The 27670-nt window shown below is 42.0% G+C and overlaps 1 protein-coding gene across 6 annotated transcripts in view; it reads right to left on the minus strand.

Annotated features, from left to right (window-relative positions):
* Positions 1-27670, minus strand: part of Pde4d (phosphodiesterase 4D) — a 912160-nt gene that overhangs the window by 165738 nt on the left and 718752 nt on the right. For all 6 annotated transcript variants that reach the window (XM_028885080.2, XM_028885038.2, XM_028885046.2 and 3 more), the window contains exons 3-5: positions 27598-27634; positions 22254-22327; positions 18595-18644 (exon numbers count right to left, since the gene is read on the minus strand). In XM_028885080.2, coding sequence (XP_028740913.1) covers positions 18595-18644; positions 22254-22327; positions 27598-27634 — 161 coding nt within the window. The remainder of the gene's footprint in view (positions 1-18594; positions 18645-22253; positions 22328-27597; positions 27635-27670) is intronic.

The raw sequence follows: 27670 nt of genomic DNA on the forward strand, positions 1-27670 counted from the left end.
AACAAGACTTGGCTAATACTTCTTCCCTACAATTCTTGCTCTGGGCAACACCAAATAAGAGCAAAAGCCACAACACCCGGATGCTAGTGACTCCTTTAACAAGCTTTAGTAATTGGTATCATGGAGCCAGACTGATGGAACTAAGAGGGGATGACCTCAGGATTTAAGAAGTTCGGGAACAGAAAAACTTAAAAAAAAAAATTCCACATTTTAATTCAGACCATAGTTAGAAATGTCTGGCTCCAACAGAGAGAAAGAAACGGGTATTGATTTTTGTGGGCTGCTTCTGCTAACTCCAAAAGAGATAATTGGTGTTGAATGGCAGCTCTTACACTGAATTTTTATTGAGTTTTCATAATGTTCTTGGTAGATGTTCTTCAAAGTTCCAGTCAGTCTTCTCATCTTGTTTATGTTTTCCTGGCCTAATGATCCTTCAAGAGTGAGACATGCACAAGGAAGAGTAGTGTCTTCTAATAACTGAACTCTTCTCCAGAGGGCTCAGGCATGGCTTCAGTATTTTAGCAAGGACAGCAGTAGACCATGCTGAAGGGAAGTAGCAGTGCAGACAGGCAGAGGCAGATACCTGCTCTAGCTAAGTGTGGGCTCCAGTTGGGCTGCTCAACTCTGAGTCACTTGTGCAGTTGAGTCCCTGAACATGTTTCTGTCCCTAATATTTTGTTGCTGTGGGCAACCATCAAGTCCACATAAAGACTTCTGCCAGCTGGAGAGGATGCCTAACCACGGGAGCCAGAATCTTCTTTTAACTCCTTGTTGGAAGCTGAAAATGTCAAGGATGCCCTCTGGTATCTGCATTAGGAAGAGTGGAATTCACATTTGATGCGACACACCCTTTTATTCGTTTCTCAGCAGGATATAATTAAAGAAAGTAAAACCAGTAAATCAGAAGCATGCAGTTTTAAAAATAATGAGATATCGTGAAAGAGCTAGTCGTATCCTTAGACGTTATTTCTTCTGATACCTCCATTTTATAAAGGAAAAAAAAAAACACTGAATTACTGAACAGGAGTTAGATAGGGAGACAGTAACAGACTTGGGAGTTTAGTTCTGGTCTCTAAACTTTGATGTCACTGCTTGTGCCGTGACTGTGACTGTAACACTCGCAATGACAGGTGTCAAAGGAGCAATTAATAGTCATCTGTGACCACCTCTCTTTCCTAACAGTAAGTGGTCCTGTCTGAAAAGAGACAGCATGCTGGGCTAGAGAAGTCATCAGAAAGCCTCCAGCTGCCTGGGGATGGCTCATTCACACTTTCTTTTCAGATAATCTGACCACTAATTTGAGGAATGGTCAAGCCAGGTGCAAGTATCATGTTGACTGAAAAGCATCATGGCTTACTTGGCTTGATTTTGTCTCTGCTGCCTCAAAAATGTTATGACAAGTTATGTGGCCCAGTCTTGCGACTACCAAAGATTCTCTGTTCCTTTTTAATATGTGCAATTATAACATACCATGCTCTTGGGAGGAAGGCCTACATTTTACTTATTTGGTTTCTCTGAAACTCAGAAAGCAAAAGTAAACAAGCTTTTATTGATTGATTGATGATAAGCCTTTATTAATTTGATCAACTCTGCATATACTAGCAACTTATTGAGGTTTAATAATCCTGGAATTTATAACAGTGAAAACCAAAGAGTGAAGAGACTCCAGAGCAGTCAAGAAAACACATCTACAAAATATGTTCACTGTATCTTCAGTACGCTAAGCTATTTTTTGAGGTAGGAATTAGTCTTGAACCACTTACTTTTATTTTTGAGTTAATTTGCTCTATTTTTATGATCAATTCAATAGTTTGGTAATCTTGGTGGTCAATAATAAAGAACCACAGGTAAAGAAAGATGCCAATAAGGCAAAACTGGGTGATGTCAAGAAGTAACCACTGAGCAGTGCTACAGTTTGAATGTGTCCTATCTTAAATCCAGGGATGTCAATGAGTATTGAGAAATGGTAATGACATCATGATGCTCCATCCTTTGGGAATGGAATAAAGTGGTCTCATAAAAAGAGTGAAGGGGGAGAGTTTTTCTCATTGGTCTTTCTACCTCCTACCATGTTAGGATATAATAATAATAATAATAATAATAATAATAATAATAATAATAATAAAAGCTTCTATTTGAAGCTAGTGCCTTGTTCTTGGACTTTCCACCCACTAGAATTATATGAAAATCATTTTTTTTATAATTTAAGAATTGCCCAATCTGTGGTATTTTGTTTTGGTCACACAAATTGACAGAAACAACATGATAGCAGTGGATGTACCAGGCTTAGGCTCTGTGAGTGTGTGTGTGTGTGTGGGTGGGGGGGGTGTTTCTAGGAACCTAGCTCACAGTGTGTGGATGATAAGCAAAGTCCTCTACTGTTGAACCATTTCACCACCCATCAGTCTTTTTTAATGGTACAGGCAAAGAAGTCCCTCAAGGACCATTTACTTAGGCATCCCTGTGAAGGACAAGGAGCATGAAAGCAGAGGCCCAGGGTGACTTAAGTCATCAGGTGATCACCTTACAGTTCTGGCACTCTTTCAAGAGGTGAAGGATGAGCAGAGTACCTCTAAAGACTTTCAGTATAAAGAATTACATATATATTAGGAGTCTTAGCCAGGGATTGTGTCTACACTTGAGTTTACAGTATTTGTGAGATGGAGGCAGGAAAATCACTACGGATTCTAGGCAAGCCCAGGCCACATAGCGAGTACCCAGAGACCCTGTCTCAAAATAATCATGAGTCTTGCTTTTTTTACATTTGATGTGTGGAACACTTTTCCTTAAATGAAGTGCAGGTCATCTGGGCACTGAGGAAAAACAGTATTACACTTGATACTGGAATCCAGAACTTTACCCATTTTCAACCCACATGTATTAGCAAGGATTACAAGGTTTAACACATTCTCAGAAGTATTTTACATCTACTCAGTAGAGTCCTACAATAAAGAATCACTACACATCTGTTTCGTTTCACTAGTTCAGAACCTTTATTACATTTTGTATTGGGATGTTGGGAGTCACCTTTAAAGTAGCCTGACCCTCTAATATATTTCCCTTTACTCTCTGGATTTCGCTTTTTAAATCCTAAAGGGGTTGCTGATCAACAGACGTGTGTGTGGGCCAATCATCTCAGTGCCCAGCACAACATTAATTTGCCAGCTAATTACACCTGGAAGGGAAGTAATTTCTTCGATGCCAGCCAGAGTGTACCTGTGTGCTTCTTGTTTAAAAAACGGCTCCCTTTGAATGAGAATATTCTCTGTTGGTACAAACCACAGTCTTCTTCACTTCCCTTTCCCCTTCATTTAACCACATCCAAGCCCTTCCCCCCACCTCATCTGCTACATCTTCAGTGTTTGCCTTCAGATCTCCCAGGCAGAAGTTGGGACTGATCTCAGGTGCCATTTGATGTTTATGTACCAACAGGGCTGGCGGGTGGTGGCGGCTCAGCTAACTTTCCCAAGAGAATCTGTCACATGCCCACGTCAGCTCTCCTTTGAAGGTTGGATGTGAGAAGACCACAAGGCTTCATTTTGCACAAAGGATTTGAAACCTGCAGGTGTGACTGCCCAAAATAACAACAATACTTTGAACTTTTACGAAACCTTTCATCCGATGATTCCAAAACATTTCCTCTTATTAAATCCTTGGGAAGCTGATAGGCAAAATAACCCAAGATACACAGATGGAGCTCTGCTATACGAACCGGAATGGTGTGTTTCAAGCTCTCACACAAGTAAGGAAGTGGTGCACAGGGCACTACATCGTTTGTGCAGAGACAGTGCATATTTTATTTTCCAAAACTCTAAGAAAAGCCAGCCAATTTTCTCTTTAGGTTTGCTGAATTCTAGAGTTATCATTTCCACATATATTTCTGTCCAGAACTTAGTATAGTTTTGCTCTTAATTTAGGTTCTACTTCTTGTTCTAATGTAAAGAAAATCAAAGAAAACAAAGTAGAAATGGATTTTGGCTATGGTGATGATAAATAACTGCTTGATGTGAGTGTAGTGTGGTGTGTGCATGTATATGCTCATATGGGTGTGTGTATATGTATGCTGGTGTGCTTGGATGTGTGTACCTATGCCTCCAGAGGGCAGACGAAGAGGTATAGTGTCTTCTTCATCATTTTCCACCTTGGTGTTTTGTTCCTTTGTTTTGTTTTTTCAAGACAGGGTTTCTCTGTGGAGCTCTGGTTGTCCTAGAATTTGCATTGTAGATCAAATTGGCCTCAAACTCCATCTCCCAAGTGCGGAGATTAAAGGCATATGCCACCATGCCTGGCTCCACCTTGGTTTTTGAGACAGTGCCTCTCACTAAACCTGGAGCTCATCAATGTGGGTAGCCTGGCTGGCCAGCAAGCCCTAGGGAATCCTCCTGTCTCTACCTTCTCAGTGCTGGGATTACAGCCATGGACCACAATGCCTAGCCTTTCCATGGCTGCTTCTGAGGACCAAAACCCAGGTCTCCGTACTTGTATGGAAACTGCTTTAGTTATGGAACCACCCCTTCTGCCACTTGATTCTTAAGTGAACAGGGCATCATTCAAATCTCCTGAGTTCTTCTGGGATACTCAGCATTCAAACCTCCAGTTTTGTAGTCTATGTCTTTTCTTGAAAAAATACACTTTTACAAATTTCCTGCTTTTCTCCTGTCTTCTTTTGTTCTGTTCTCTCCTGTATGTTCCTATGAGTTAGGAATATACATAACTAATATTAGTTTATATATATGTATGTATAACTAATATTCAATGTAGGAAGTGGAGTGCATGCCCTTGTTGTAAGATAAATAGTTACGAAGGAAACGTGTCTGGGGCATGTTTATCAGACATCAGTTCTTATTTTACTTGTTCCTATTAGTTGAAAAACCCCCCTTTTTCTGCCCCATTTCAATGGTTTCTTTGAGGCTTTGCTTTGACCAGCTGCCGAGCTTATTGTGACTGTCCATTTCCATCACTGAAAAAAGTGTTCTACAAATGCAATTCAGACAAAATGCAAGGCACTTTCACATTGTTTCAAAGTCAAACATGCTTCTGAGGGATCTGATTCGTGGCAGATGGGGAACAAAACCTTCCATGGGGGAGGGCTGTTAATGAGTCTTAATTGCTTGCACATGAAAATGTAGTGACTAAGATTGTGTACACCATTAGGAATTTAAACATGTAGAAAGAACTGGCCAGAGAAACAGGCAAGCAACTTTTGTTGTTGTTTTTTATTTGTTTGCTTTGTTTTGTTTTGTTTCTGTAGGCACAGCTTTTCTCTTAGGAACCCAGACGTTAAGGGACAAATTAGAAAAGGAAAGTGACTAAGAGAAATACTGCCGCTGTCTCCACCTCACCTCTTCCTAGGCTGGGCTTCCAATTCTAAAGACAGTCCCTTTGCTTTTGGACTTCACTGGAGGAAGTGTCCTAGCACGTTCAAGGTCAACATATCCATTAGTGCGACTCTTCTTTGGTCCTACTATGCCCCAGATGCGAAGCTTGGTGCTTTCGCATCCCCTTCCACCCTCCCTTGACATTCCAAGATCCATTTGCTCTGACCTTCCAATTATGGATGAAAAACAATGGCCTGGAGCACAATTTCCCCAAGTCAAATGGTGATCAGGGGCGCAGCCAACATTCCCTGAAGCTGAACGACTCATCCTAACATCTCTTGTAGGAAGACATCTTTAGAAACGGATGGCAGTAACGGCTGTACTCTCAGTCTGTGTTAACTGGGCTTTCTTTGCGTGAGGTACCTTGGTGTGGTGATGCCAGTGAACAGGCCAGAGCTAGTCATTTCTGGGGGCAGTCTGGTGACTGTCAAACGTGATGAGAAAAGCATGACTTGTCCCAGGTGAGAGGAATGGCTGTGCTTAGGGTGTGGGAAGTCTAGACTGGGACTGAGGTTGAGATGATGGACTGCCTGCCATAGGGAGGGACTTGCTACAGGCTGCGTGGTTTTGTTGGGGTGGGAAATGTGGTGGCCAAGTGAAAGCATACAGTGAGAAGGCAGTACCAGGGGCTCTGTAAGAAGCAGCTGTGAGGACATTCAAGTTCTTCCAGCCTCCTGTTGGGCACTGTGCTTCATAACCACTGACTTCTTAAGTGGTTAAGTTATGTAGCATTTTATAGTTTGCTTCCATTGGTCAAAGGGATTGCAACCCATCCCATCCCACCAATGGACCAAAATGCCTCTTTCTAGGTGATGTAGCTTGGATTCTGAATAGCCCCCAGAAGGCCATATGCTAACTCTTTGGTCCATATCTAGAACCATTCTAGGTAGGGCTCATTAGAAGGAAGTTACACCACTAAGACTATCCCATTGAAGGCGATAAGGCATTCTGTCCTTTCTGTCTCTTAGAGTTGGCTATGATGAACTGAGGAGGCCTTTTCTCCCATGTACTCCCATCCTTACATACTGTGATGCTTCGGATCAAAGCTACAGAGTTAAGTACTGTGGAATATAATCTCTGAAACTGAGTCAAAGCCAATAAACAAATACGACCAACATGGAAATTTATTGTATCGGACAACCCCAAATTGTTCTTCTGATTCTTTCTTTTTGGGAAACTTATAGCTGTCTGAATGTATGTACCTGTGGCTGCTACCAAGAGCTCTTAGATGAGTGCCAATGTGTGGATATTCATACCCAAGAAGCTCAAGACATGGACCTTCAAATGAACGTTCAACGTAACTCATTCATATCCCAGGATTCACTTAAATGATATTCTTGGAAAAATGAGGAGGGTTGTGAATGACTATAATTCCCTCTCTACTATCTTGTATCCCTTATTGAAATTTAAACAAGAACAACTTATTAAATGCTACAGAACAAAGATCGTAGAGATGCGCTTTAACCCTTGCTTTGGCTCCTACACTTGAAAGTAAACAGAGGGCACAGGCAATGACACACTGCCTTCAACGGAAGCACAAGCGAGGCACCAGTAAGTGCAGGGAAGGCGAGGGGTAGAGATCAGTTCTAGAGCACTTGACGAACAGACACAGGGCTCTGTGTTCAATTCCCAGCACTCCAAGAGACAAGGAAAGAAGGAGGAAGGAAAGACAGGAAGAAATATAGTTCTATTTCCTTTGGCTGTTGTTGTTTTTCCAGACAGGGTTTCTCTGTGTAGCTTTGGAGCCTATCCTGGATCTTACTCTGTAGACCAGGCTGGCCTTGAACTCAGAGATCTGCCTGGCTCTGCCTCCCAAGTGCTGGGATTAAAGGCGTGCACCACCACCACCACTATCACCCTGCATAGTTCTATTTCTATACACACAATTTGGCCAAATAGCAGTAAATTAGTAGCCAGTGACTTTATACCACTGTGAGCCCCATGCCCAACCCTCTTCTACCTCCTTCCTTGGCTGCCTTGAACACATTCCTTCTTTACTGCTCTCATACTTCTTTCTCAGCCCTCCCCACCTGCAAATCTCTGTGTCATTTCTCCAAGCCATTTCTACTCTCTCAACTAACACTGTACATAGCATCTTTTGTTGTTGTTGTTGTTTGAGATAGGGTTTCTCTGTATAGTTTTGGTGCCTGTCCTGGATCTTGCTCTGTAAACCAGGCTGGCCTCGAACTCACAGAGACCCGCTCGGCCCTGCCTCCCGAGTGCTGGGATTAAAGATGTGCGCCACCGCTGCCCGGCTTGCAGATAGTGTCTTATCTATCTAGAAGAAGACTTCATCCTGTCCCATTTTGTCCTCTTTCTTTCTTTTCTATCCTTCCTGATTCAATATTCATTCATTTATAAACCCTCTTTTTTTTTTTTTTAAATAAATTACTTAATGTTCTCTGTTACTCAGTGGAACACATTTTGGCTTTTCAGGTCCCCCAAAATTCTAGAGTAATATTTCCAAGGCCCAGGAGAGATATTTTATGCCTGGGTGAGTACTCAGAGCTTAGCAGTCCTTCCCAGACCAGGGATTGAATGAATAAAACAGTAGATCCAGGAAGACACTCAGAAACGAAGCTTTCCACATGATCATATACAAATAACGGAGATGTGTGCAGGGAAAGATGCCTCTAACAGCCATGCTTTTCCACCCATGTACGATGCAGTGGGTTGGAAATGCTTCCCTTGAGCTGCCCATGCTGTAACACAAACTACAGGAAAGAAGACAGCCTGCAAAGAGCACCGGATGCTTGGGCCTCGGCAATGTCTGGAGGAAAGGTACTTAGGGGATGGAGGGAGGGGGAAATGTCTAGAAATGTGGTACCTGAGAGAACAATAGATGTGAAGATCAAGATGCACATCCCCCACCCCCGATAAGTGGAGATGGTCCTGTTCTTTCAAAGGCTTAAAGGTGAGTGTTTCTGGAAGCTGGAAGCAAGGTAACCCAAACACTGCTCCAGGACTTCTCGAAAATGCTCACACCATCTTAACTTCTCTAGCCCATTCTTATTGATAAAAATGGAATAGCAGCAGCGTCGACCCCTTTGGATTATTACAGTGCTGTTTTGCTTGAGACAGGGTCTTGACTCTGTAGCTCTGGCTGGCTGGTAAGTCACTACGTAGACCAGGCTACCTTTGAGTTCACAGGGGAACCACCTGCTTCTGCCTCCCATGCATTGGGATTCGATCACATACATACAATGTTTAATTGGCAGATGTTACCATCTCTCAATATCAGTATGAATTATATAGTGAATCAATTTTAAAGCAGTTCTTGAGACAGTAAAAGAAAGGACCCTGTGAACGAACTGTCCCCCTATTGAGGGCTAAATAACTCAGGGTAACATTTAAATAGTATGATCTGGGAAATGAGGGGGATTTTAAATCTTTTGTCCCCCCACAACCTCTGCATTTCCCAGCGTGCCTAGAACAGCTTTAATTCTCAAATGGATGGGAAGCACACAGGGCAGGAAAGGAGTGGCTGAAGAAGGCAGCTTTTGTTATTTTTTTCCCCCTTTGAATTTTTGAAAAGGAGACTTGGTACTGTGTTTGCAGAGACAAAAAGAATACAGTTACTAAACATAACGTTTCCCAAACTCACTCCTGCCTGGCACACAAACAGGCACATGATGCTTTATTCCTTTCTCAGACTGCGGCAAACTGGGCTAGTTAAAATCCTGTATATATTTTGAGAGCTATCAGAGATGACGACCCTGAGGATGACGAACGTGATGACGAAGATGTCAGATAATAATGTCACCTTGTATTTCTTTCTTCTGATCCCCGAGCGCTTCACACACATTATCTCACATATTCTAGATTGCACTGTCGTGTGTGTGTGTGTGTGTGTGCCTGTGTGTGTGGGGGGAATAATATTCTATGCATTGTTCAGAAAGACTAGAATTGCCAACTGTTTATCGGCAACCCAGGGCTAACACTTTTACCTGGGCAGTACTCTCACCTACTTTGTTCAATATCCTATTCTGTGTTTGGAGCATCAAATGTTCCATCTGCAACCCTTTGTCGGCAATAAGACTCTGAGCCCTATCTCAAGGATTTGGTTCAGAAATACCCAGGATTCAGTTTTGCTGTTCATTTGCAAATATCCCACAGGGATTCCTTGATGTAGGCCCATAGGGGAATTTTGATTCTTCTAAAGCACTGATACAATGAGAAGTGGGCATTGGCAACATACAGATTTTTTAGCTACATGGTAGCTTTTCCCATCAATTGAAAAATAGCACGGCCATGCTATGGACTGGATAACCAGTAGAGGGCTTCCATCTTCAGGAAATAGTATTTGAAAATACAGCTACTACTTGCTTGTCACATTCTGCGACCGCGTGTGTCATTAGATTATGTGTAGTAGTATTCTATCTGTGCTCGGCAGTCCCTCATTAACATATAACAATACCTTCAATTGAATCCAATGTGTATCAAGTACTGTTCCGAATAAAAGCTTTTTCTAAATTCTTATTTTTCCTCAATCATAAAAAAAAATTTCCTAATGAGAATTTCAATGCTATCTAATATTTGGGATATTTTAAAACTTCTACATACTTACAATGCGGTGATCGATAACTTTCTATGTGATTTCATTCTTTTAAACATCTTTCTCACCTTCTTGTGTCTTCGACCTCTGAACACAGCTATGAGTCTATTCCATCATTTCTGTTCCCCACCAACCACCCCAGGTTAAGGAACATCATCACTATCGTGTATGCAGCCCACTCTGTTTCCAGTTGTCATCCAAACACATATCTGTTCCCCACATTAAAAACTGACCGATAACCCCAGTTTGACTTTCAGAACCAGAGGAACATGTAAAAAAAAATTGATGGTACAGGGAGTCTGTTTGCAGCTCAGTGATAAAGCACATGGCTGGCTTGCAGGAGGCTTGCAGGAGGTCCCAATCCCGGCATCATAAGAACAATCAAACAAAGTATTGATGATTTTCAATTCCACATATCATGAAACCCATGCTGTTTAGATAGAGCTCCAATAAGGTTCCATTAATCTACCTTTAGAGCCTCACATCTAGTTGCAGCTACACACTCTTAACTTGAACTGTCCTTTTTTGTTCCCTGTGTCCTGATCATGCTTCCGTGTCTCACTCTTGTTGGTTTCCAGTTTCAGGGAATCTTCCCCTAACTCCAAGGGGAACGCTATATTCTTTTCTGTTTGGTGTTGTCTTTGCTTTTTTCTTTTTCCTTTTTTTTCTGAGACAGTCTCACTGTCCTAGAATTCCCTCCGTAGATGATGCTGGCTTCAATTTCATAGGGATCTGCCTGGCTCCTTCAGAGTGCACCCAGCTCACCATAGTCTTTTCTTTTGATCAGTGCTAATTAATGATCAGGCCCAGGGGCTCATGCATGTTGATGAAATGCTTAGCCAAGGAGACACCCCCATCCCCGACCTCAGCTCAGAGTTACCCAGGGAGAATTGTTTGCTCTCACAGTCTCATTCACTCTGCAAGGAGACACCCCACCCCCTTCACACACACACACACACACACACACACACACACACACACACACACACACACCAGCTCAGAGTTACCCAGGTAGAACTGTTTGCATGTCACAGTCTCATTCACTCTGTTTTCCCACCTGGACTACGAATTCCTTGAAACTGGCAGTCAGATTCTATTCATTGTTTCCTGTGATTCATCAGGGGCTGGAAAATGGAAATGCCTGCTGACCAGATGAACAATACCAACACATTATGAATACACTCTGTATCTTTTTTTTTTTTTTTTTGTTTTTTTTTTTTTTGGTTTTTCAAGACAGGGTTTCTCTGTGTGGTTTTGGTGGCTGTCCTGGATCTCCCTCTGTAGACCAGGCCGGCCTCGAACTCACAGAGACCCACCTGCCTCTGCTGCCTGAGTGCTGGGATTAAAGGCAGTTACGCCACCACCGCCTGGCTTATGAATATATTCTGGATATGAAGCATTATCCTCACCAAGAACTTAGAATTAACTGGAAAAATGATAAAGGTTTAAGGAATTTAAGGAAATTGATGGAAATTATGTAGCTAGGAAGGAGAAAGTTGGTTTCAGATCCCAGAACCCAATGGCTGGACTTGACCTTAGGTTTTGCTAACTAAATGAATCTCAAACACTTCCCCGTTCTCTCCACTAAAGTTATAATGAAGGATCTGAATCAGATTCAGGCGATACACAATTGAGATGATTATGGCATGTTATTTGTTTTGGTGTTTGTAATTCAACTTTAGCTAGTTCCTGGTGAAAAAGTCACAGTCTGATGTGACACTTAAAAAAAAAAAAATTAACAGGTATAACCCAACTGTCCAAATAAAAGCAAGAGAAGGCAACTCAAGCTATAAATCAAGTAAGAGGTCAAGGAAGCAAGTAGCCTTTTACTGTTCTAATAAGCTCAGCTAATAAAAGAGTCGTCCTTACATGCAGTCCAACAAGGCTTTTCATTTCCGCCAGAGAAGTCTTTTTATTGGTGAGGAGGGGAGTTTTCATAAAAGTTAACTATTTTAACTTAAAAAAAAAAAAAAAAAGAACTCCTAGGCATCATTATATGTATCAAAGAAAAACAGCAAAGGCCTGCAAACAATCCATATATAATCATGGACACATGAAATCTTTATTCATATATCTTAAATGTAAGACACCGGCAGCATTTTCATACACGCTCGGAAGCAGCCCACCGAGCATGCCTTCTCGGTAAAGACGGGTGCTTTGCCACTAGACTTTCTCTTACAAAAGGAAAATTGAAGAGCTGATAGAACAGAGCTGGTGATGGGGGGCGGCGCCTCTCTGACATCGCTTGCTCTGCTGAGGTCCTTATGCACTGACTTAACAAACATTGTAGTTAATTTTCTCCTCAGGATTCATGCATCTCTCATACACAGATCTCCTTTCTTGAAGAAAGGCCCCCTATATAGATATCCAGAAGTAAGTACGTGTGTGTGTGTGTGTGTGTGTGTGTGTGTGTGTACACATATATGTATATATATATATGTTCTTTTTATTGCATATATATTACACATTAATAATATATGCTACTCATTTTATAACACACATGCATGGGACACACAGACTAAAAAAGAAGATCTAGACAATGACTAGTAGTATCATTGCTATCACCAGAAAACATTGGTTCCTTTTCTTTAGTAAGCTGAAAGCATTTAAACAAGCAGCCCCCATCCTGGCAGAGACCACCGAGCTGCTCATTACCTTGGTTAGTTGCGTTACCACCTTTGTCAGGTGGATCATCCCTTCTCAGGCTTCAGGGCAATGGCTACAGAAGATTAAGTTTCTTCTCGTCGAGTTTTGACTAGCTACTCTCTGGACACTTCACTTTTTAATCCTCTGCTTCCTGGTTGACAAAATTCGCTTTGGAACAGACATCCTTTTCTTAATGGCACTGCGAGTTTCCAGGTTAAAATAATACGCAGTGGGACGGTCAGTATTTTTTCTGGACCAGAACTATGTTACCACTGCTTTATGTTAGCCACTTTCTTGTCACCTCTGCAGGCGCAGGCGAGGCACCCTTACTGGCTGTGTTGCTTTGATAGAAGGCCTTAGAGACAAAATCAAGAGCCCTTTGTTTTAGGTTGGTCATCTTCCCACCTCTGTGATGGCTACTAGATGTAACTCAAATAGCCCTAACTATGAAGACATTTCCAGCGAGAAATGGGGCCAGGATACTTTGCAATTCTTAAGTCCATGTGCAAATAATGTAAAGCTCCCCCTGTTACTCAGAAACCAACACTCTTTCGTGTTTCCTGCCGTTGCTTTAAAGCATACATTTCTTTAAACCTAAAGCCACTTATTCTAATGGGTTATTTTATGGTATGGGTGAGGGAGAGGGCTCAGGACCTGAGACGCAGAGAAAGGACACAGGTTCATTCCCAACTCAGCCACAAAGTAGCGCTTTTCTCTCAGGGGCCTCAGTTTTTCTCATCCCTCCAATAAAAAGATCTAAGTAGATTTTCTCTGAGTTGTATTCCTGCCGGAAAACTCTCTACTGAAGATGATTAAGTAAAGAGAACAAAAATAGCAGAAATAAGAAACACCATGAAAGTGATAGTGAGAAGGAGAAGGTTGGTGAGGTGGCTGCAGAGTACATTTTTAAACATTGTTTCGAAATGAAACAAATGCTCCAAAGTACTGACTCTCTGCCCTCATCATGATGTCTCTACTCCAAAACACAGGGCAACCCTTGGTCCCCACACTGTCAGGGCTCGGGCATTTCTGCCTCTCTGCTGCCCTCTACTGACCCAACATTCTCCTCACTTCTGGCTCAGGACCTTTGCTGGTCAGCCTTCCTCTTAGTGATAGGGGAAGTACTGAAAATGCGTGGCTGTTATTGCATGAAAACATAGTCATCATTGAGCTGTACAGAGCGAGAAAAGACTGAAGGCCCTTTCAGTCCTCAGCAACCGCCACACTCCCAGGCGAAGAACAGGTGTTAGGAACAAATGGGGAACACGGGGCCAGACTGTCCAAAGAAATACTTATGACCTGCTGACCCAACTTTACCCTTTATATAACTTATCTACGTGTATTCTTGCAACAGTTCTGAATGCTAGGTCCTCATATCTCCATCCTCTAATTAAAAAACAAAGCTAAAGACAGCTGGGCTTCACAATCAGACTCCAAACATCACACACCTCGAGGTGTGCCGCCACTCTGAAGGACAACACAGCCAGTTGGCAAATGTCTCTTTGGTAACTGTCCTTCTAGAAGCAGTCCCGGCAAGGACTGTCATATGATGTAACATGTATGCATCTGCCCCTCCTAAACGGGGATAATGACTGGCAGGTGACTACAAAGTTTTAACTATGATGATGGGAAATGAAAATTTTCTTTGGCTTGAATGCTTAGCAAATAGAAGAAGGTCGGGGTGCTACAAATTCTATCAGAGAAATCCTTGGAACATGTGGCCACCTGAGTTTTTTAAGTCTTTTTTTTTTTTTTAACACGAGACAGTTTGTGAAAGAGTTGCTGCTGAAGAACTACAAATCAAAATTAAGTTCTTAGACATAGAACCAAAGTCTGCTTCCCAAGTCACTACAGCCCAGGGTTTGTGATGGCAACAAGGACAAAGGGCACAGAGCTGGGACAATAAAGGCCCATCTGGCAGATGCAAGGCATGCACTGTGCCGTTCCGACTGCTTTGGGGTAATATTCATGCATTTTGCTTTGCGCATCCTGCAGGCTTATCTTCCCCTCTCTCTTTCCCCTTTCTTCTCTCATCTTTTCATTCTTTCCACTGCTCCCCACTGTGGATGAACAGGTGGGGGTGTCCCTAACGTTCAGACTGAAGTCCTCAGCCCCAGTGTGACGGTAGCTGAAGGCGAGGCCCTTGGGAGAGAATCAGACCATGAGGAGAGAGCCTTGTGAATGGGAAGAGGACCATTATTGAGGGCCCTACCCTCCTTGGTCCTTTCTACCTTGTGAGCAATATGAAAAAGACAGTCTTCTGCAACCAGGAAGATGGTCCCCAGCAGAACTCAACCCTGTTGGCAACCTGATCTTGGACATTAGTCTCCAAGATGGTGGGAAAATAACTTAGATAATTTATAAACAAATATTCCAATGTGTGGTACTTGGTGAAGCATCGCAAACAGACATACCCAGTTCTGTGTTCATAGTGGATCCCAGAATCAAAACTTGAAGAGGTGTACCAGTTGCTGAGATAGGAACAAATTTGACTCATATCTATATGGCGAATAGTTACCACTGTACGGATGAGTGCACTGAGTCAGACAGAAGGTACAGAATCTGCTTAGGGCCACACAGCTCTCACGACAAGACAGAATAACAGGTAACATACCCACCCTGCACAATTCTAGGGGTACAGTGATGTAGGCTATGTGCATAACAGTCTTCTTAGCCAGTCATAAAGCTAACAGTGGCCAGGCTTCACTGTTCCTCAAAACTTTAAACCATTTTCTAGAAGACTTATTTGAAAGTGTCCTTCACGCATTTTTTTAAGACTTCAGTAGAATGATTGCCAGGTTCTAATAGTAGGCAGGTGAGTCCTGAGGGAAAGGACATATACATGCCATCTTTTTTGGTATCTCAAGTCTCAGACGGTCAAGTACCAACGTCTCAACACTATTATCATTACTGCTCCCATTAATCTCTCTTAACTTTTAGGTTGTAAGCACTTGCTTTTCTAGAATGTCTGAGAAACTAGAACAGTCTATCCTATTGCTCACATCCCCTTGTTCCCACCTTGGTTTGCAAAGCTTGGGAAATAAGCACAAGTCCCATTCTTTCCTCAGGAGATTTCCTATTGTGGTCTGTAACAGCTCACAGCTTCTCTAAGCAGTTAATGACAGCTAATTAGCTTCCCATTGTAGATAAGATGTTTTTGTAGGCTTCGGGTCACAAACTAGTGGGTGCAAATGAGGCCTTATTCACTTTAATTGCCTAAGTCCAGGAGATAATAACTCCCTCTCCTGAGTGGTCAGTGTGATGTAAAAATCGCATAGAGATCCCATGTGGCCCTTCACGTATTATGACCAGGTCTGTGACCTTGAGTGGAACCACTCTCCTGGGAGTCTGGTTTGGGTACCATCAAGGGTGGTGGTGGTAGTGGGGAGGTGCACTGACCCGTGAGAAACCAACCATTTCTTGCTGGACATAAATCATTTCACTGGTACCCTAAACTGTTCTTTTGGGAAGATATCACTCCAGTTAAGAGGTAGTCACATGTACGCTCAAGACAAAATAGCATCAAAGACCACACATTCTGCTGTAACCCCAACTGTGATCATGCCTATTATGCAAGGGGTGGAGGAAGCATAGCACCTATCCAGGGGGATGCACTGAGTGCCTGAGCAGGGTCCTCAGGCTCCATGGGGTTTTGCTCACTGGGAACACCATGCGTGTGCTCACAAAATATGCCTGTCTATTCCTCACCATCCTCAGGAAGCTGCATAGAAAAGAGGGACCCATTCCATATTGCCATCCTTGTTTAGGCTCAGTTATACTGTACCCGAGTGTCTAAAGAAACAATTTGTTACTCAAGAATTCATTTTAGTAGGTAGGAACTTTAAGTATTCATCTCTTAAGATCAAAAGTCAAAGTGGAGAACTGTGGACAGACTGAAACCTTATAATTCAATATCATCACAAGCAGGATCAGGAGACAGAACCAGGGAAGATAGAATTGATCACTTAATAATTATTAAAATGTGATCCCCACTTGATGGAACAGCCAAAAAAGAAAACAACATTAACAACTATTTCAGAATCATCTGGGATGTGGTAGCAATAGACAAGGCTAGCACATTGGTCAAGACAGAGTTAATTTTCCACAAGGCATGTTCAGTAAAATCACATAAGGGTCTCCTCCTCATATTATGGATTGGGCTTAAAGAAGACACTTGAACCAAAAAAAAAAAAAAATCGGTCTAGTTTGGAGAGTATGCTAATTTTCTTCTGGTAATAATTTTAGAAATCATGGGTTTTCTTTTCTAGGCAATTATTTTAATGAATCAATTGGGGTTTTAAGAAATAATTAAATGAGCTCAGTTTGGTCTCAAGTTCAGCAAAATGAGATCATTCATTCTGGATTTGGTTCAGCTGAGGTCAAGTCTCCTGTCTAAAACAAAATAATAGGATTGGGGTAGTTTTCTTTTATGTTCTTTACTTCCTTTGTATTGTCTCTCCAAGACAACTTTGGGTCCTTTTCTGGTGCGCACGCTTTGTGTGTGTGTGTGTGTGTGTGTGTGTGTGTGTGTGTGTGTGTGTGTGTGTGTGTGTGTTAGTATGAACGTGCATGTGTGTGTAGATATATGTGGATGTAGAGACCAGAAGTCAGTGTCTGATTTCTCAATCACTATCCAACTGATTATTTTTAGGTAGGATCTCTCTCATTGGAACCCAGGACTTGCTGATTCTGCTAGACTGGTTGGCAAGTTAGCCTCAGACTTCATCCTAGTCCCCTGCCCCAGCACTGAGATTACAGGTGTCTGGTGCCATGCTCAGAGTTTCATGCAAACACTGAGTCCTCCTGCTTGTCTGATAAGCACTTCATGAACTCAGCCATTTCCTGAGTCCTGGGTCCAGTTCTTACTGAAAACACGTGTACATAACTTCTAAACTTGTTCTCAGCACTCTGAGTTCCAATGAGAACTGATGGAATAGTAATGATTTCCCTCGTACATAAAACTGGGCATTGAATAATCAGGAATGTATCCTTTCACATTTTTAAATATTTATTTTTGTCTGTGCATGTATTTGCTGTATGTGTGCTGTGTCAACATGTGGAGGTTGGAAGTCAACTTGTGAGAGTTGGTTCTATTCCTACCATATGGGTCCTGGGGGGTTGAGCTCAGGTCAGGCTTAGAAACAACCACCTTTCCCTGCTGAGTCCTCTCACCAGCTCCATTTGGTTTTGTTTGTTTGTTTGTTGGTTGTTTGTTTGTTTGTTTTCTTTTCTTTCAAACTATGTCACTTGGGATAACCTCCAACTTGCTATATAGTGGCCTGGGCTGGTCTCAAACTCACAATCCTCCTCCCTTAGTCCTCCAGGTGTTAGCATTGCAGTCATGTACCACTATACCTGGCTTTACGATTTCCCTTTAGCCAAGTTACATTGCTAGATATTCAGATCATACCAAGTAGCTAACACAGCGATAGAGGTAATCCTTGTACAAGTAACGCAACCTCTCCAGATACAAGTGTCTACGGTGATGCTAAACCAAGCCCAAGCGCTGTCACCTCTGTAAAAACATGGTACACCAGGAAATATTTTTCCAAGGAATAGCACAAATGGAAACATATGACACAGCAGTTCTTAACCTGTGAGTTGTGACTCCTTGGCGCGGGGGGGGGTGGGGGATATGTATGTGTCAAACGACCCTTTCACAGGGGTCCCACATCAGGTATCCTGCATATCAGATATTTACATTAGTATTAATAGCAGTAGCGAAATTATGGTTATGAAGCAGCAATGAAAGTAATTTGATGGTTGGAGGGGCCACAACACGAGGAACTGAATTAAAGGGTCGCAGCATTAGGAAGGTTGAGAACCACACTGTGGGACCAATGACAGTAAGGAAACATAGAGAAGGGAAACACCATTTCTTCAAGAGTTTAGAATCGCAACATAGCATGGGTGTTGGGAACAAGGCATGGGGCTAAGGCCCATGTAAGTAAACCGAAGAAGTAAACCAAACTTCTTCCTAGACAGGGGACGAAGAAGCTCCCACACGTCTCTTACCTGTGATGGTGGCTTTGTTGATGGATGGTTGGTTGCACATGGGTGATCTTCTAACAAAGAGAGAAAACACAAAGCAGTGAGTGTGTGGTGCTTTTTGACTTCAGTACCCTAAACTGTTTTGAATGTGATATTCTCGTCTAGAGAATTATTTTAAAGTTATGACATGAACATAAACACTTCATTCAGATTAGCCAGGAAAGTTCTTAGATGACCTTTCGCTGTGGCTCAGGCTACAGATGGGAAAAGAGGGATAGAAAAAAATAAATCAGCTTGAATCTTGTAGCTGAATATTGGGGGAGAGGAAACAGACAGCACTGTCATAGGGATGTGTTTGGAGAGGGCATTCTTATTGGCCGGCTGTATGTATGTATTCACTTAAGTTAGGGTATGCAGAGCAAAACAGACTTTTTGAGTGTGGAAATGTGGTCAGCTTATAAGAGTCTTCTCTGGTGCAATATTAGAAACTTATTTCTGGCTTATAGTCTCATGATTTCTTGTACATTGCCAGGAATGAATGATTCCTTCTAAACAATGCTGCAAATAGAGGAGGTATGTAAATGTTTTTCTTTCCAGTTTCTTCATTGAGACACGTCTCTGGCATGTTTGTTAGAGAGGTATATTAATAGCTTGTCTAAACAGATGCCTTAGAAATTTTGGTCCCCATAAACCCATTGTACTTCAAGAGACTCCATTTGGTATCCTTCACTGCTTCTTCAGTTGTTTGCCAGCTTCCACGAGACAATTATAAACATTTAAGAAAATGTCTGCTCTTCCACTAACCAATATTCCCTATGAAAGCCAACACAATGCATATAGTATTCATTTGGCCAGTGCTAACTAAATGATGCTGAAAAGAAAAACCTTTTATGAGACATCCATTAAACAATTTGGAAATACAACATTTAAAAGTTATTTTGTATAACTGGCAGCCTTCAAAGGGCAGCAATATTTAAAAATCCTTCAAGAAACAAATACGTTGCAAGATGTCTGCAAAACATCGAAGGCCTTTTGCATGTGTGCGCATGCATGTGCATACACACGCTTTTTCTAGTGGTTGATGCTTACTAAACCCTGCACTGTTGTTTCACTTAGTCCTTATGACAAGCCTCGAGTCCTTACAAGCTGTCTGTGTGTGTTTTGTTAATGAAGAACACGGTCAGTTTTGAGAAGTTGAACGTTTTGGAGTATGAAAGCTGAGATTTGAAATAGAGGACTGCCACACTAATGGTGCCCTCTGTTCTGCTGTCTTACTATTAGGAGTGTGCATGTGTGTGCATGTATGCATGTGTGTGCATGTGTGCATGTGTGTGCATGTCAGAGAGAGCTATTAGGAGTGTGTATGTGTGTGCATATCAGAGAGAGAGAGAGAGAGAGAGAGAGAGAGAGAGAGAGAGAGAGAGAGAGAGAGAGAGAGAGAGAGAGTTCTTTACATCTACTCTGCTGATAGGCTGTGTCCCCAAGCCAAAAGAGCTGCAGGACACCTAGGGAACACAGTCTTAACATTATGTAGGCTTTGACGGGCTCCACTCAACTGCACCCAACTGCACCACTGACCTTAAGTTTATTGGTGCATGTTTTGTATTTCAATTTTGTATATGACTGAAAATGTACTGAGATCTACGTCTGTGTTATTTTATATTTTTACTAAAATTAAAAAGTGAAAGTGTGAACGTGATAAATGCTTTAGAAAACAAGAGTTTAATGTTTTAGACAGCTGCTCTGTCTGGCCTATGTAGCATGGTTATACTCTTGCTGAAGGTTTATTTTACACAGGTGACAGAACATGTTCAGGGTGGCATTACTGTAGACTAGAGTTTTTTTTCAAGTAAGTCATATATTGATAAGAATTTTAAGTCACTCCTTGTTCTGTAAAACTCTAGAAAGTACTCCCTTGGCATGGGAATATCAAATGAAGATATTGTGCTTTTCTATAGTTTTAGAAAGCAACATCATTGCCTTGTTACTATTTATCTTTTCCTAGGATCAGTTCTATGGCTTACGTGTGGGAACCTGGCACACCAAAGAGTGAGAACAACCCATAAATATTGACCACTAGATCCATGAGGATATTGGTATATCATTTAGTGAAGAATGAGCCAAACTTCACTTCTGGGATATATATGGCAAGAGAGTGAGATGACAGAAACTAACAGTGGGCTTAACAATGTCAGCGATGAGCTCAGGTTACCCACCTGGGGTAAAGCTTAGGGCACATTCTCCCTCACGTCCTTTCCTAGAGAAAATAAAGAGGCACGTACCCTCCCCTAAGTGTGATGGTGAACTTGGAAATGTCCCAGGGGCTCTGAGTGCTCACCAGGCAAACATGGACCCCTCTAGAAGAGTTGTTCTCAACCTGTGGGTTGTGACCCCTTCGGCAAACCTCCATCTCCCAAAATATTTACACTATGATTCCTAACAGTAGCAAAATCACAGTTATAAAGTAGTAAGAAAAATAATTTCATGGTTGGGGGTCACTGCAATATGAGGAATTATATTTAAGGGTTGCAGCATTAGGAAGGTTGAGAACCACTGCTCTAGAGTGATTATGCATGTGCCCTGTGCTGTCCCTGAACCGGTTGTCAGGAGGTTAATTTCCGAATTATGATGCCCCAGGAATCTGGTTTAACTTGAGCCAGGGGGTGAGGTACACATTTGCACTATCCAAATGTACCAGGTCTTCTTGTAGTCTGCTGTATTACAGTGTCTGTTTGGCAGGCATCAATCACCATGGGTATTGTGGAGTCAGTCAAGCTAGATGGACATTCCAGGGTTACCTATGACTTCCAGACTTCCTTCTTTTCATTTAAATCTGCTCTGACCCTGTAAATCAGTTAAAAATATCTCCTTGGTATAGAATGGGCATCTCCTGTGAGACACGAGGGTTAGTGGGAGACCCTCACACCTGTTACACCTCACACCTGTCAGATTAACTGTCATGAGTTTAAATACTGCTTATGGAGGTGACAGTATCTGAAGGAAACTTAAAGGAAGTTTGGTCTCTTATTTGCCTTTTAAAGACAAAGAACTGGATTTCTCAGATGAAATTTGCAACGAACAAGTTTGAGAGTGGCATACAATGGCTTTATTTTTCCTGCTGAATGGAGACTTTACAAAAGTGAGGTGTTCCTATACAGTACTAAAAGCCCAAGAAGCTTGCTGAGGTCAGCATGACATGGCCCAGCTGGCCATGCTGCACAGAAAACGCCATTGACAAGAAATGGATTCCTCCAAGCACATTGGGGGGGGGGGGGCGGCAAACACTTACTACCACATGACCACGTGACTATCTGCAGCACCTGCAGGATGGTTGAGCTGTGTTAGGATAGGCGCTGAGGACACAGATGTGAGCAAATTACAACCCATGGTTAATTTCCAAAGCAAGCAGAACCCATCTGTGATGGTGCTGTGAGTGTAACTGGCCAAGGACCTCTCTTGCCAGGTGGTTTCTGACAGATGGAATCACTGCATTCACTTGTCAAACACCAGAAGGGTCACTACAAAGTACTTCTAGAAAATGAAGCGGGCACTGTGTGAGACAGAGCGCACAGCCGGACAATGGCCGTGATTCAGAAATGTCTAATGTATTGTCTTGAGTTTCAGTTCAAGTTGAGAAGACGCTAATGGTTCCAGAAGAAGGAGAGGGAAAGGGCATAGCTTACTTGCTGGGTGCTCGATCTTGCAAATTAGTTAATGCAGCAAAGTTGTTTCGTACGGTTCGCAGGCTTGCCAAGACCTATGGCGAAAAGAGAATTCTTTAGCGTTCTTGAACGGTGGTCAGTTGGAATGCAGCTAGACGTGCTTTTTAACGTAGGAATTTTATATGGCTTGCAATTCAGTTTCATATACCATTACAGATTCTTCCAGAACTTAGAGAAGTTTTTAATCCTGGTATATGAAATCCAGGATTTTGACTGGGATTAGACTCCCAGGATTTTGTAGAAATCCCCTCTCATGGGCTTTGCTGTAGTAACAGTAGCAGCAGTATCCACATACCCTTCAGTCATCCACACAGTGTCCCCAGCAATTGCTATTATGACTATAATACAAAACACCATGAAAGGCTCAGTTTAGTGATTCAAACATACAATTAGTCTCGAATTCTCTTAGAAAATTCAAGATTCCTGTGATCTCAGGTCATCAGGTGAAGTAAGTCTTCAGTTGTTTTTCCATATTTGCACAGGACTATGTCCACAGCTAGTCTTTGCCTCTGCAGCAATGGTGCACATTGTGGAATATAAGAAGTCCCCAGAAAGTCGTTTATCACAGAAAACACTAGTGCCCTATACAAAGGGTACTATTCTGTACACTTCCTGAGCAAAGAAAGTGTTCAATAAGATTGTATTGAAGAAACTAACACATGGATGCCGTATATCCACATGTATGTGAATGTGCCAGGAAGTAGATGGCCCCACCTCTGCCAGCCCCTTTATTCTGACTCCAATCAGAAACAGAAGAGGGCTAAGGGATGGAAGTGAGTCCTACAGAGAAGTTACAGGAGTCCGCTGACCCTCACTTTCTTCTAGAACAGGCTACTTTCCTCAGGGGTGGAACCTTTAGTAGGATTAAAGGTACCAATAAGACCTCAGTGCTTATTAGAAGTCCGAGTTTGTAAAAAGCACAGAATCCACATGTCCTGGTATGTGTCGTGTATTAAATGCACACACTTGGACAAGTTGTGACACCTCCTGTACCCCTGTTTCCTTGTGTGTAAAAGAGAGATAGTGCTATCTAGCCGTCAGGGTTGTTGTGAAGGTTAAGGGAAACTACAGCTTCGTGCCAACGACATTGCCTAAGCAAAAAGTATGCAGTGACCGTGTGTCCATTATGGAAACTTCCATTTAACTGTCTGGCACAAGGGAAATTTGCATAATGCTTGTCAGGGGCAATACATAGAATTCTCAGGTTTTTCATTGACCTGGTGGTTCGAGAACTGTGCCCCGAGTTTCTTCATGGGACAGTGATCCTGACGAAAGCCACTCTGTGTCTCTGGCGTTTGTTTTTGGGAGTTGACGGGAACTTGTGCAAGTCAAAGGGAGCTGTTTATGCTCTCAGCAGTGACCTTCAGCAGTCCCCCTGAAGGAGCCCATGGTGCCTCCTAGGAAGCCAGCCAGTCATTGGAAAACCTGGCTCATTATCACACACAGCTCTGAAAGGTCACACCACCGCCTGTGACGGAGTACCCAAATGGCTAGCTGCTGACGTCAGACCACAGTGTCTTTCATGAGGCATGAAATTCTGAATGATGCAGAAATAAATGGATTAATGATCTAGTCATGAAATCACGCTGGCTTAATTTGTGTTTTAAGATGTGAATATCAAACATGTTAACAAAGCATTGAAATACAATTACTGCATCAGCTAATGACTCCCTCTTTTAGACTAAGGTTTTAACCTCAGAATTTTGAGAGAATTTTTCACTTTAATACAAAATGCTTAAGTCCAGTGTATCTGGCTACTGGGTAATATAAGCAGTTACTGAAGTATTTCACTTCTGTAGGAAGTGTTTTGCAGGTAATTCACAGCTTTTTGATCATTTAAAAACAAACAAACAAACAAAACATAAGTCCATTAAGGAAAACCTTAGTTCATGAACAAAATCTATTCTATGGAGAGAGGTTTGTTTTGTTTTGAAATGGGGCTCACTGTGTAGTCCTGGCTGGCCTAACACTTACTATGCAAGACCACACTGGCCTCCCATTCACAGATCTTCCTACTGTACTCCTGGTTTGCTGGGGTTAAAGGTACCTGCTGCCACAGCTGACCTATAGAAAGTTTTTAACTTTTGTTAGACTAGTAAGATACTAAATTGAATTATTTGTTTGGTCTTCATCATGTAAATTTTATGTATTTATTTTAAACAATTCTTATCTTTGGATGTTGAAGAATTTTACCAGAAAAAAAGTAAAAAAAAAATAAATAAATAAAAATGTTGTCAAGCAGAAGAATATCTATCTCCATAATCAAGATAGACATCAAGTGATTGTTATTTCTTTGAACAGGAATGCACATGGAATGGGGGGCGGACATTTAAGCATCATTTGAAGCATTCATACTGTTCCATTTCTTCTTTTCTTTTCTTTCTTACTTTCTTTTTCTTTTTTGTTTTTCTGAGACAGGGTTTCTCTGTGTAGCTTTGGTGCCTGTCCTGGATCTCACTCTGTAGCCCAGGCTGGCCTCAAGCTCACAGAGATCCGCCTGGCTCTGCCTCCTGAGTGCTGGTATTAAAGGCGTGTGACACTGCCACCCAGCGCTATTCCATTTCTTAACTGCTCATTCTACTATTGCTATTCCTGCCTTATGTATTTACTACATCAACAGTGTGATGCATTTCAAAATGAAAGTGAGAGAACACCCTCCCCAGCTCAGGCATTGGCTGCCTGACCCTGGCCTGCTGACTTCCAGGCTATCCCTTCCCTCATGCAGTTGTGAACTCTGATATAGAGAATGACATTGAAGACACCCGGAGGTGTGGCTTAGATCACTGTTTTGGTTTGTGGCGGGACAAAGCTTGCTTTGTATGTTATCTGTTGAAATGTTCACAGCATCTCCCACTCTGTAACTTATATGATGGTGGCAGAAATGTAAATAGAAGTTTTCCCGATGAATCTGCTGTATTGGATGTTGCCCTGGGTCTGGGTGATTGACTGGCATTCTTCATACAAATATTGTTAAGTTTTTCTCTTAAACACTCTTGTCTCTCAGGACGCAAGGAGGGAAGCAAGCCTTGCCAGACAATCAGGAAAAGAGGAACGGGGTTTACCAGAGCCCCTGGGTGAAGGTTCAAGTTCATGGATTCTCTTCTAATCCAGAGCAGCTTTCTGCCATATACTCAGCTCCGGCATCAGAAGCTGAAACCCATGCTCTGCAGTGCCTAGAATTTTCTTGTCTCTTTAATGCTTATTATCAATGGTTCTCTACAGCTTCTTCCACATGGCTTAGGCTTAGAAAATTAAAATCATTGCTTTCTCTTTTGCCAGTCTCAGTAAACATACAATTGCTTAGGAAAAACAAACAAACACCTAGCCAAACAAACATGGGAATGTTGAAAAAATATAAATCTTAACAGTGAATAGTGATAACATTACAGGAAAAATTGTTCACTAGCCACGAGGTGAGAATATTCACAGACACAATTCTCAGGCTCTTTTAGGGCCTTTCAAGCATTTCTTAGCTAACAGGACTCACTGAAGTTGGCAGGAGAGTGCTAGTTTCATTAAACAGCTTAAGTGAAGGAATGGAAATGTTTTTCTGGATCATTTTTTTTCCCGGCCCATACACAGGTTACACCACTGGGTGGCAGTAGAACACAGACTGTGAGATTCAGGCCAGGGAGGAGGCTGTGTGTCCTTGTGAGGTCAAAGACCCTTACTTAGGCTTCACTTAAGGAAAAAAAATAATGGAGAATTATTTACAAGATTAAAAAAAGTTACTTTGGTTGAAAAACAAACCTCTATACAAGTTATACTTTTGTGAAAAGACATGAAGTGATTCCTTAATGATTTAGCCTTGTTAGAACAGAGCTATTTAGAAGGATGTAATTCATTCTGATGATACACAAATTGTTTGTTTGTTTAATAAAAGTTTAACATAAAGCAACTGAAAGGAGACAATGATCTCCCATTGCCCAGTAGAGGTCCCCATGTAGTCAATGAATTTGGTCACATGATCACTTCTCCTAGGTGGCATAGGAAGGGGCAGGCAGCTTAAAAGTGTATTGGGGATGATCTGCTACTAATGGAACAATAGTTCTCCATTGTGTTAACAACCACTGTATTTTTTTTCCTCTGAAACTATCTAGATGTTATAGTTGGTTTGACACAAGGAAAAGGATGCAGTTGTTCCTACGCCATGTGTTGTTTTCAGAGCAGGCATATTTCCCCGTGTCTAAAGGACCCAAGGATGTTTGCTTCCAGGGACCCAGGTTTTGGATGCTTGTTACCATGAAGCCAGGGTGGTCACAAACAGTGGGACTGTGGGGGAGAAGCAGCTGGACTACAGAGACAGTTTCCCAGCTTCCAGAGCACCTTTAACCCTTGTGTGCATCAGTCCTAAGGACTCTGGCTAAACTGTTGCTATGTTCAAAGGGAAGAAAAGAACAGTGGGCATGCAGGGCAGGTCAGGGTGGGGGGGGGTGCCTCTCAGCAACACCAGACTACATGCCTAAGGAAATACAGCAAAAAAATTGAGCATAGAAAAGAATCATTCTATAATAAAATACACAAACAAATGAAAGCTGGCACCCTTTTCTGTGGGTCAGAGAGCCTCAGAGCTTATGTAAAAAAGTTTCAGGACTTTAGAATATAAGAGTTAGGAGGTTGGATACTATTTAGTATCTAAATCTTGGTGTGATTTGGACATCAGAAGAAAACTTGGAGAGATTCTGTAGACTCCCTTCTGGTAATTATATCTATCCAAGGTGTCTGAGGTCCTGTCTTGCTCAACAACACAACTGGTCCCCAACCATTCTATACATGTTCTCAAACACTTTAACTCATTTTTTATCATCTCATATCTATGCCATGGAGTTGAAACATTGTTGTTTATTATGCACGAAGAACTCAAATGTGTCACTCAGCTAAATCTTTGTACAAATAACACATGTTAAAAAAATGGGAGTAAATAAAGTATCAGGTTGAACGGGATTATTGAATTTCAAACACAGATCATGTACTAATTATACTAGATGTAATTTAATCCATGATACAGTCTTCTCCTTCGGGTGCTAATTCCAGTTAAGGAAATAGGGGCCCTCTGAGTACTATCTCCCTTGGGTAACTTGTTATTTGAAGTACAGACACTGCTTAGGTCTAACAGCCTTATCCAATGCACATCTGTAGGGCTAAGGTTACATTCTCCAGGATTGCCTTTTAATTATTTGAATGAGCCGAACAATTCGCATCCTCACACCTGTGTGTGGTAAAGTTACATCAAGGATCAGAATAAAAATCCCCACATCACATGTGTGAATCTCTAAGAAGCCTGCACACTTCAAGCTGTGCTTACCTGAGCAAATGGAGTCACAATCAAGTCGTCTCCATGTCTGAAAAACAAACCAAATCCAGTGTTAGAAGTCTCC

This window comes from Peromyscus leucopus, chromosome 11 (genome assembly GCF_004664715.2).
Source record: "Peromyscus leucopus breed LL Stock chromosome 11, UCI_PerLeu_2.1, whole genome shotgun sequence".
Taxonomy (NCBI): domain Eukaryota; kingdom Metazoa; phylum Chordata; class Mammalia; order Rodentia; family Cricetidae; genus Peromyscus; species Peromyscus leucopus.